At 41.4% G+C, this 11,738-nt stretch overlaps 1 protein-coding gene across 2 annotated transcripts in view; it reads left to right on the top strand.

Moving 5' to 3' along the window:
- The first annotated feature begins 398 nt into the window (after window positions 1-398).
- The window catches only part of LOC106610964 (protein jagged-2), a 40,579-nt gene continuing 29,239 nt past the window's right edge, over window positions 399-11,738 (top strand). For both annotated transcript variants that reach the window (XM_014210710.3, XM_014210709.3), the window contains exons 1-3: window positions 399-706; window positions 1,292-1,612; window positions 10,824-10,884. In XM_014210710.3, the coding sequence (XP_014066185.2) occupies window positions 638-706; window positions 1,292-1,612; window positions 10,824-10,884 (451 nt within the window). In that variant the 5' untranslated portion in view covers window positions 399-637. The remainder of the gene's footprint in view (window positions 707-1,291; window positions 1,613-10,823; window positions 10,885-11,738) is intronic.

Here is an 11,738-nt window from a genome sequence, read left to right as displayed (position 1 = left end):
ATCAATGTCTTGTAATTGTAAATACTGACAATTGATTCAAGCCACATATCATGCCAGGCTATTTTTGCAACAATCATCCATTGCACCGTAACTTCAGGCTTTATTCTGTAGTAACATAAGCAAGCATTGTTTGTAAGAAATAGTCAGGTATAAAACTGTGGACTGATCTTGAAAAGGAAAAACATACACATATATGTTTAGACAAACTATATTTTCTGATCATAAACGTACCAAACTCAGCCGTAATTTGCATGGCACTCCGCCCCCCGCCTCTATGGTTCCCTCGTGGCGGTTCCTCAACTGTTTGAGCCAAGAGTTTGCAAATGGTTTGTTTAGCTGTCAATCAAAGAGCCATACCCGGGCTTGGCTTCAACAGTGAAACCATGACTGAAAACGATCGCTTGCCTTGCTGTTGAGTGATTCGACCGTGTTTCTGGTCTGGACCAGCAGTGCGCTGCCTCGGCTGTCCCTAGTAGTACGCATCTTATGTTTCTGCTTCATTTGGAGAGATAGTACGGGGGATAGACGCTTTCTCATTGTGCATGCCAGGAGAAGAGGATACAATCACCGGTCAACGGCAGATTCTTAGAAATAAAGACATTTTCCTAATGGTAGCATACACTAATCAAACGGAGACATGTGGAATTGTATGGGGATTTCGAAGTGTCTCTCAATAGTGTGTCTTCTCCTGATGGTGTGGACTGAGGTGAGAACTTTTTTATTTTTATATTGACAGATGAAACGAATTGATCCGCAGTTGCGCGAGTGTATCATGTACACAACGAGGTCTCATTCAGTTTGTGAATTAAATGTTTAGAATTTCATTCCTAATGAAATTACGTAGTTAACTCATGTGATCTTGGAATTCTACTTTGGAGCTTCCCTATGGATGAATTCGTTTTGCATTCTTCTTGTCCTGGATCAAGGAAATCAGCGCAATGTATAGACAGTGTGTTCTTACATGCCTGTGTTATAGGCTAATCTAGGTATCTATTTCCGTGGGTAAAAATCGGATGTTTAAAAAAAATACATTTGTTGTATAAAGAAGCATTAATCATATCAAATAATTCTCAGTTAAAAACAAACAATTGCCCAAAACCTCTCCAATTACTATAAATATAACACCACTAACATCACTTAAAATGATGTATAGAAAAGCATTCAGACTGAAACATCTAAACGTTTTGAAAAAAATAAAAGTTCAGGTGTGCAACATGCATAACCTTCTGTAGCCTACTTAAAAATGATACGCGCATCATGTATTTATTTTATATTCAAATGTTATTCATAGGTGTCCCAGTCTTCGGGCTATTTTGAGCTGCAGTTGATTGCTGTACAGAACGCTAACGGACAGTTGTCGGACGGGGACTGCTGCGACGGAGAAAGGAACGCGCAGGATCTCCACTGTAGCAGGGATGAGTGTGATACGTACTTCAGAGTGTGTCTAAAGGAATACCAAACGGAGGTCACGACCACAGGCTTGTGCATCTATGGAACTGGATCTACTAACGTTATCGGTGGGAATACTTTTCAATTTAAGAGCACCAAAAACAACCAAAACCGAAACAAAGATGGTGGAAAGATTGTCATCCCATTCCAGTTCGCTTGGCCGGTAAGTTGACGATACGTCATTATTACATTTGTTCATCCACTGCATATGTCCTGCTTTTATTCATTTACTCATTAATAGTCAAATATAGTCACTAGTCAATTCCAAACCGAATGAGGTTGTGAGTGTGCCATCTTCATTTCCAGTGGCCACTTGGCAACTTTGGAGAGCACCTCAGTTTATGAGACTTGTCTGTACATAATAACGTATAAAACGTTCTCTCATGGTATACATGGTATCTGGCTTAGTGCATTCCACAAAAACTAATTTTTTGTGTGCCTATTTTACACAGCACAAATGTCAAGAACACATACACTTTTACTCGTAACTTTTCAAATTACATGTATTACATTTGCTTTTGCTTTGATTCCATACATCACTGGCTACTGTGCCTTTCTCCAAAGGTCTGAAAATCGAAATTGCTGACACAGTACAATTGTGCACATGGTGGTTGCAATCATTCATTTGTGCATCATCATAGTAACATAGTAATAATCTGCAATTCCTATATTTGGCTGCTTCTACCAAACAAAGATAGGCCTACAGTCCAGCACATAGACATGGAAGCTCGCAAGTCATCAAGAGTGATATTGAACAAATATCTCTCCCCATGAACAACATCCCTCTGCACATTTTGGACTAGAAATGTGAGGATTGTTGTGTGGTTGGTTGGCTGTGTGACCTATCCATTCATCAGTCCTTGTGGTCAGCTGTCAGGGGAGGGAAAGATGGAAGTAGTAACTTGGGCCCTGGGCAGATACGGTTACCACTAAGTTGTGTGTGACATAGGGAGTGGATATCGGTGTCACCACTATACTCAAACAAGTGAAGATTCTAGAAGATCCCTATAGATCTGTGCTAGGGGATGCCTCTACCTCTGGCCTCGCAGATTCACTGAGTCGTGTCAGTATTATCCTCAATGTAGACAGGACAAAAGAGAGGATTGTAGTGCCGGGATAACCCTTTCAAGTTTTCCATTGTTGTGATGGGCCGGTCAAAGGCATATTACTGGATGTGCTTTTCAATGTCCAGACATTGATCTCGAAAGTGTTTTTAAAAGTCCAGAAGACGGTAAATAATGTTTTCTCCCATTAATAACTGTAACTGTTGGTTTAGTGTAGCAGCATGTCTAGTGTTGTGTACTTTTAGTGTTGGGCCTGAAAACATCAGGGTGTGCTAAGCTGGCCAGCAACCTCACACTCCTAACACTACATGACAGCTGCAGTTTAAATTTGATTTGATGCTTGCTGTCAGTTGCTAGGAGACCCCTAATAGTCTTAGTATACCCCCTCTTTACCCCCTCTGTATTTTTACATGAAAAAGAAAAGCTTCCCAGTTTGCTTTCAAAGCAAATTACAGACCTCTGTAGTAAACAACATATACAGCATACTGGTATGTTGTTGACTGATAACCTTAATAGAGTTCATATTATCAAGGCATGTCTTGTAGCCTATGACAGTATGGTCAGAATGTCTGGGTCACTAGCTACTGACATGAATTAAAGAGAAAAAGGCCTTTTTTCTGCCACTCGATAATTTCCTCATGGTTAACCTCTCACCCTGTGTGTGTTTTTAGTGAAATCTTTCTCATGAAATGGAGGGGGAGGGATGCCGATAAAGAGAGAAAGGCTGCCTCTTCTCTTTCCTCTGTGAGAATTCAGTCACGACTCATGAGGGAGAGATATTTTTAGGATCCGGCTCAGTCACTTAAGACTCCGTGTTTGACTCCACAAGAAAAACATAAATTTAATTTGCTCCCTGCTCCTCCTTATTCTCTTATTCGTGGTATATTTAGAGGCAGTCTGTCCTTCCATCCCCCCATGGGAGTAAATCATATGTTACTCACCATTTTTGTGGTTGTTTCCGTGCCCCTCTAACCCTGGCCATATTCTTCCTTTCCCTCTGTGACTCTGTCAGCTTTAACCAGGCTGTGCTTGGGCGCTACAGAGGTAGAACTTCGTCTTGGACCAAGGATGTTCTTTTCCTTTCTGTCTGGTTAACTATCATGTTGTAAAGGGGTGCATAACTCATGCGTAATAACATGACACTGATGATGGAAAATATCACTGAACTCAAAGTGAGATACCCTAGTTTGGCAAGGATGATGATACAGAGGTGCATAACGTCTCTGGTCTGTTAGTACTGATCCTGATGCTTAGTTGTATACTATTTGGATAAAATGTCTCGTTTTCTAAGTACAATTCAAATGGAATCAACAAGTAGGGCTGTGACTGTCATGGAATTTTGGAAGAGGGTAATTGGCCAGCCTGCATATGCTGCCATAGAAATAGAATGAATAGAAAGGGCGTCCCCATTCAAGTCAATGATGGCATAATGGGTGTACTGGTGGCCATTGCGAGTGTACCTATAGGAGCAAAGCAGGAAGTAAAAGCAGGAAGTAAAATCAGGAAGTGTAGCCATCAATATATGATTTATTGATTCAACTAACATTACCAAAAATACTGCTGCTGATTTCTGGGGGGTGTTGCCTAGTCAACCGAAGACTAGTATGCTACAACACCTTGCTTGTTTCAGCAAGGAGCCAGAAAGTTTCATCCTGTTGTTAAAAGTCCATGTTACCGCACAAATGATCTCAACCGCACGAATGCCTGGCCGTCCTGTATTCAGTCAGCGGTTCGTTCCACCCCCTAAATTATTATTATTTCATTTTTGAAATGGTATTTTCTCGATGATCTTTATCCACAACCGTCGGTTAAACGGTTATACGATACCAGCCCTGTCAACAAAGTCACTTCTTGTGATAGGGTTCCTATCCTTGTGATAGGGTTTAGTTTGAATGACCATGATGGCTGAAGCGAATCTCATCAGAGGGCTGATGTCAGTCAGAGGCCATACAGTATTGGGGTGTTGTTGTTGGGTTGATGTGCTTCACAACATCTCATCCTTTGTCCCTGCCTCCTACCCCTCCTCTCTGTCTCTTGGTCACTTTAATAAGCCTTAAAGCATTGGTAGCGCTTCTCTAGATGGGAGAAGCAGGGCTACATTACGTGAGTGTGTGTGAGGTAAGGAAAGGTGAGGGATAGTGTTGTTTAAAGCCCTGTGCTCCTTTAATTGTGGTCAGGAAAGGCCTGCTCATCTTTCTGCTGCCGCCATGACCCGACTCGAGTGACTTCCTCTGGTTCCACTTTAGATTACCTGATTTTGCCTGTAGCCCAGCCGTGTAAAATATCTGATTACTGGCTGCATGTTTAATGTTTTGGAGACACTCTTATGAGGTTGGGATAAGGGATAGCAGATTGATTAATTTCTTATTTGTTTGTGTGTTTTATTCTGTGGATGTGTGTGGATGTGTGTGCATGCGTGCCTGTTTTCGTGCGTGTGTGCGTGCGTGTATGTGTGCTTGGGTGTGTGTGCTTGCTTCCCCTTCCGTGTGTTTGTGTGTATGTACTTTTGCACCCATTTGCGTGTGCCTGTGTGTGATAAATGCTAATGAAATGCATGTGTTGCAACCAGGTGCTGCTGAGCTCAGTGCAGCTGTGATTAAAGCATGTCATTACACAGGCAGTAAGTTTCATTTCCACTTGTCCCCAGTACCTGTTCACATGGCTGATGGAGCTCTGCTGGAGCCAGCCAGCCCACCAGGCCAGGAGGACTACAGCAAAGCCTCCCTTCCTCCCTCCCTCCCTCCCTCCCTCCCTTCCTCCCTCTGCTGCTTTGTGTTCAGGGCTAATTAAATCCTAGACTTTATGTATATCATTAACTGAGACCTCCCTTTACACACCACATCTCTCTATCCCAATACCTCAGCAGATGCCCACTGTAACAGCATTGTATTGGCATTTTGTATGCATGTCTGTCTTATACTTTGGTGGTGAAATATTATGATAATTCGTCATCAGGTTGTATTTTTGATCGTGAAATGGTCAGGTCATAATTCCAAGAAATTAATACCTTTTGCATCCCTTTGATATTTTAAGTACAAATTGTGCACCAATATTGCATTTTAAAAGCCTGTCATATTAAATGAAGTGCCCTTTAATTTAGACCATATGGAGAATTCAATAAATCTGATTTTTCATGGGAATATAGACTTGCTAAAGTGCTGCAATTCAGCATTTTGACTTATCCCTCCGTCAACCCTGGGTCACCTCCAGGAAGATTTTAACCCACTTAACCCCAACATTTCTCCAAGTTTCACCATCATTGTAAAGCCCTGGTTATTTTGTTGCTTTGATAAAGTTATTTCTGAAGATGATTATTTATTTCATTTGATTAGTTATTCATTTATATCTGTCCCTCATTTTAAAGTCAACCCTGTTACGTGAATTGAAATGTCGTTTTAATATGGTGAAACTATTCATTTTTAAGTATTTTTTTTTACAAAAGAAACATTGAACATCTAATAGTCAAATCATAGTGTTAAAGCAAGTGAGCTGCTTCTACTCTTTTTGGCAATTTTCTGGTGTTTTGTGGTGGAAAACTGAGTGGGTCAAGCATAACACGTCAACCCTCTTACCCTATACAGACAGGATAGACATGTTTGAACAATTTCACTCCCTGTTGCACACAGCAAGCTTCCATTCCTCCTGTCAGAAGGGGATTTATGGCTGATTTAAGATGAAATTGTCAACCATGTTACTTTATTTGGCACTTGATAGGCACTTACTACTTTGTATGTACATTTCTTTATGAAATGGGAAAACATGTTTTTTTTATGAAGTTGAACATGTGCTCTTTATGACAGAATGTAAACACTTTACCAAGTTCCACTTCTCAAAAGGCATCGAATTGGTGGAATGACCCAGTTGAGTGGTTCAGTGAGCGTGTCTGTGTGTCACAGGAACTCAGGAATGCTGTTGTAACACTGCTCTCTCCTCTGGGGTGAAGGGGGTGAGGGTTCATCCACATCAGGGTTTCTCAATTGTTGGTAGCCTAGTTACTCAATCCTTGTTGTTGCAGGGAACCTCTGTAAAGTCAGGATTTAACTCCAATTTATCATCCAGCAGTTATCAGGCCGTTTGTGTATGTGTGTGCTTATTTTCTACAGATTTTCTATTGTGTTATTGACTATACGTTTGTTTATTATGTGTAACTCTGTGTTGTTGTTTTTGTCGCACTGCTTTGCCTTATCTTGGCCAGGTCACAGTTGTAAATGAGAACTTGTTCTCAAATGGCCTACTTGTTTAAATAAAGGTGAATTCAAAATAAAAAATAGCTTGAGAGCCTCACAATTTGCCAGTCCAGTGGGTGCACATCAATACATGTAAAAATACATGGTTTGATAGTGATTCCAATGTGATTGGGGTCTTAAACCCAGCTGAGTTTGCTCTGCTGTGCTGAGTGATTGGGGTTTTCCCAACCTGGGTTATCAGTTTTCCAAGCCCTTGGAGAACAGGAGGCTTCCCTTTTGTCACTGAGCCTTTCAGGCCAAACAATGAGTTTATACCTACGCTTTTATCTGCATTTATGGTGTTATAAAAACAAGTGGAGGGATGGAGAAAGAAGATGGTGTTGGGTTTCCTGTCTGAAGTGATGGGCTGTTGGCAGAGGAGGCTGATTTGTGGCTGCATTGATGTCCTGGGAAAACTAAAGACAATGCTGCTCTATAGAGAGGGATGGCAGAGGGTGTGTCAGGCTGTCTTTACCAGGATATCGTCAAGGGCGCTCACTACTTGGTGAATATATGTAGAATTTGAGCATGCTGCCATTCTCCAAAAGTTGTTATTGCTTGCAATCTTGGTGTCAGAATAATCTGAGATGTTAATCATGAAAAGTGTTAACCACTTGAGGATAAAAAAAACATATTTTTTTCCCTGTTACTAAATTGGAAAAGATAACGCAAGACCTACTGTACCATGTGGAAAGCTAATTTATGTGACTGAAGGAAACCCTAAGAAATAGAGTTTCAACAGCTTGGCTAATAAAAATATACTGGGTCATTTAGCATATTTAAATTGTATTTGTTTTGATTTTATTTGTAGAATGAGGATGCTGTGTAGGAGATCCCTTATTTAGAGTGGGGCTTTTCTGTTAATAACGTGCTAAATTATCCAGCCTCACTGTACCCTACTGGGACCTAAATGTTTTATTCCTTTCAATATCCTAACAGGTGTGAGATGACAGGTGTTGCTGTTTTTCCCCCTCTCATCTCAATTTTACTAAAGTTGTTAATTGGGTGTTAGAATGATGTCAGGCGTACTTTCTGTGAGACCCTATTGCTATTAGTGTTAAAGGTCCAATGCAGCGGTTTTTATCTCAATATCAAATCATTTATGAGCAACAATTAAGTACCTTACTGTGATTGTTTTCAATTAAAAGGGTAAAAAATAAACAAAGGGCAGTTTCTCAAGCAATACTTTTGCTAGGACTATTTGAAAGTGGTCTGAGTGTGGAGGGGAAACTGAACATTTGCCGTTTTTTTCAGAAAGGTTTGGAACCCTTTCTTATTGCTCTATTAACTCATTTAGGCCAAAGCTCCATCCCACCTTAACAGGCTGAAATTTCAGGCAGTCTTTTAAAACAGCTCTTAAACTAAAAGGGCATTATCATCATTTTCCCAACTTCACAGTTTTATTCCAACCTCATAGTGTGAAAATATATACTAAGTTTACAAACCATTAGGAACAACTGCTCTTTCCTGTATCAGGCTGTATCACAACTGGCCGTGATTGGGAGTCCCATAGGTCGGCGCTCAATTGGCCCAGCGTCGTCCGCGTTTGGCCGGTGTAAGCCGTCATTGTAAATAAGAATATGTTCTTAACTGACTTGCCTAGTTAAATTAATAAAAAATAATTCCATGACATAGACTGACCAGGTGAATCCAGTTGAAAGCTATGATCCCTTATTGATGTCATCTGTTAAATCCACTTGAATCAGTGTAGATGAAGGGGGAGGAGACAGGTTAAAGAAGGATTTTTAAGCCTTGAGACAATTGAAACATGGATTATGTATATGTACATTCAGAAGGTGAATGGGCAAGACAAAATATTTAAGTGCCTTTGAACGGGGTATGGTAGTAGGTGCCAGGTGCAGTGGTTTGAGTGTGTCAAGAACTGTAACACTGCTGGGTTTTTCACGCTCAACATTTTCCTCTGTGTATCAAGAATGGTTCACCAACCAAAGGACATCTAACCAACTTCACACAACTGTGGGAAGCATTGGAGTCAACATGGGCCAGCATCCCCGTGGAACGCTTTCGACACCTTGTAGTCCATACCACAACGAATTGAAGCTGTTCCGAGGGCAAAAGGGGGTGCAATTGAATATTAGGAAGGTGTTCCTAATATTTTGTACACTCAGTGTATATAAAACACAGGGAAATCACATTTTTGACTGCACTGGGTCTTTAAAAGATAATGCTGAGTTGAGTCATCTTGATTTTAATGTAGAAAACCCCTAGTTAAAGCAGTACTACTGTATCTGTAGTGGGTTGGGACACAGGCGATGGAAGGGGTACAGTAATTCATTCATTGAACAGCCTCCAGTCTCTCCTCAATGACACATACACACAGGAAGCCCACCAATGAGTCAGAGCCCAGAGAGACTACTGGCTGATTGGAAGTCAGTCATTGAGACATTTAAGATTTAAGGAAGATTGAATAAGATTTCACACTTTTATTATCACTCCATATCATAGATGACGCCTTGGGTTCCCCAGCCTCATAAATCATAGCCAGTCATATTTGACTGACAGGGCAGGAAGGAGAATGGGAGGCAGTAGTCTGATTTGTCACTCAAAGGCCAGTAGTAGTGGGGAGGCACGGGAGGACAGCAGAGGGGCAGGGAGGCAGCCTCTCACTGTGCCATGCCCTCCACTGAGCTTTTCATGAAGAATGCTCATTGTCTGATGTAAAAATATGTATTGTAGATGTGATAAAAGTAGATGGAGTATTACATCACACACTGTGGTGATGAACTGGTTTAGGTGGCTCAGGTCTGGATCTTTGAGTTATCTGTGGCAGTGTAAAAGAGACGTCTGTGGTCAGAATGTGTCTCCTCCTCCTATCTCTCCTGGGGGACTGACTGAGGGCCCATTACTGGGACAGCTGATGATGCAATGGAAGGTTTACATTTGGGGGAAGGTGAAGATAAAGCCGTCTGTATGTCCTTGGACCTTTAAAGAGTTCATTATTTGCATTCGGAAAGGGCCAGAGTTAGTGGCATGTGTTTTCGGATCAATCTGGAGGGAGGCCATACTAGCTAGATTAATGCAGACTTCAGTGACATACAGGGTGTGTTTAAAGAGACTGGAAGTGATAAAGGGGGACTGTGGTATAAGTCACTACTGGGGGACGGGAGATCAAAGAACAAGACTTCTCTGCCTTCCATATACTCAGCAGTTTAGCATTATTAGAAGTCATATTTGTGAAATATACAGTTTCCTCCAACAGCTTTGAGCATCCAAGAATCCAAATTACAGAAATGTTTAGCTCCTTTTTCACCCCTTCTCTCTAACCTGACCAGTACTGTGTAATCTACCTCTCCGACCTTCTTCTGGTGGAATGGGATGTACTGGCCACAATCACCTGACAGAAAGCCAGCTCCTTTCTGGCTTTGGTGTACTGGTACCCAAATAACTCCCCAGGAGTTTCAGTTTAAGAAACCTGCTGCTGTTAGATTTTGTATTGTTTCAGTATGTGTGTGCCACTTCAGGGAAGTGATATCACTGTACAGTAAGTACAGCAGCGAGACTTGAGCTGCTGGTGGTTCAACTTTAATTTGTTATCCCTACAGTAGTAGTTGTTAACTACCCTCAGGCTTATATCCAGCTAATCAGTGACAGCAGTGTGGGAACCAAGAGCTATTTTCTCACCAGCAGCATCCACATTCACTCACAAACGGTGTGTGTGTGTGTGTGTGTGTGTGTGTGTGTGTGTGTGTGTGTGTGTGTGTGTGTGTGTGTGTGTGTGTGTGTGTGTGTGTGTCAGAGGAGGCTGGTGGGAAGAGCTATAGGAGGACAAGCTCATTGTAATGGCTGGAATGGAATAAATGAAACGGAGTCAAACACGTTTTTTCCATGGGTTTGATAGGTTTGGTACTATTCCATTGATTCTATTCCAGCTCTTGCAATGAGCCCATCCTCCTATAGCTCCTCCCACCAGACTTTTCTGGTGTGTGTGTGTGTTATCATCATGTGTTCCTTGTGTAATGCATTCCACATTCTGTGTGTGTGTGTGTATGTCTGTCAGTGAGTGGGACTGGGGAGTATGAATTCCTACAACCCCCTAATGATCCCGTCTGTGTCTCTCTTCCAGCGGGCGTACACTTTGATTGTGGAAGCGTGGGACTGGGACAATGGAACACACAGCAGCAGTGGTATGTGCAGTACACTTCACTTTTCCAGGTATTCACTACCACATGAAAGGAGAGCCGGCCAGGCCTCAGTGTCTCCCATCAAATAAGTCATTAGGTGAGGGGAGAAGGATGTGTTTAGTGTTTATTTAGAAGTGACAGGGGTATTTACTTTGACATAAAAAGATGAGGAGGTCCATGGCAGCATCTCAGGACCAAGGTTACAGGTGATGTCAAAAAGGAGAACTGCGTGATTTATGTGATGATCTACTCTAATTTAGACTAAGGACCTTTCCTCTCTCATTAGTAGCTGTAGTGATTGAGGAAAGAAAATCTATACAGTTACATATCGCAAAATTATTTTGGACAATATTATATCGATACTTTAACCGCAAGTATCGATTTGAAAAAAATATATTTTAAAAAATGAGTAAGTAGGCTGTACCTGCGCCAAAACGCTGGTATTTTTCATCCTATAGCTTGGCCTCAATCTTCTTTTTAAATAGCGAACCAAAATGGTTTCAACACTTTTATTTCCATGACTGATTAAAACTAATTTTCTCATGCTTTTTCTAGTCTCTCTTTAGCAGTGTCACGACTTCCGCCAAAGTCAGCTCCTCTCTTTGTTCGGGCTGCATTCGGCGGTCGATGTCACCGGCTTTCTAGCCATCACCGCTCCATTTTTCATGTATCCATTTGTTTTGTCTTGTTCCCTGCACACCTGGTTTTCATTCCCCAATTATCATATGTATTTATTCCTCTGTTCCCCATCATGTCTTTGTGTAGGATTGTTTTGTGTTACGCTGGTTTGTTCCGTGTTTATTGTTACTTTGTTAACTTTGTTAACTTTATTATAGTTGTGTCTATTTTGGCACATT

This window comes from Salmo salar, chromosome 09 (genome assembly GCF_965601325.2).
Source record: "Salmo salar chromosome 09, fSalSal1, whole genome shotgun sequence".
Taxonomy (NCBI): domain Eukaryota; kingdom Metazoa; phylum Chordata; class Actinopteri; order Salmoniformes; family Salmonidae; genus Salmo; species Salmo salar.
This window is presented reverse-complemented; position numbering and strand designations above follow the sequence as displayed.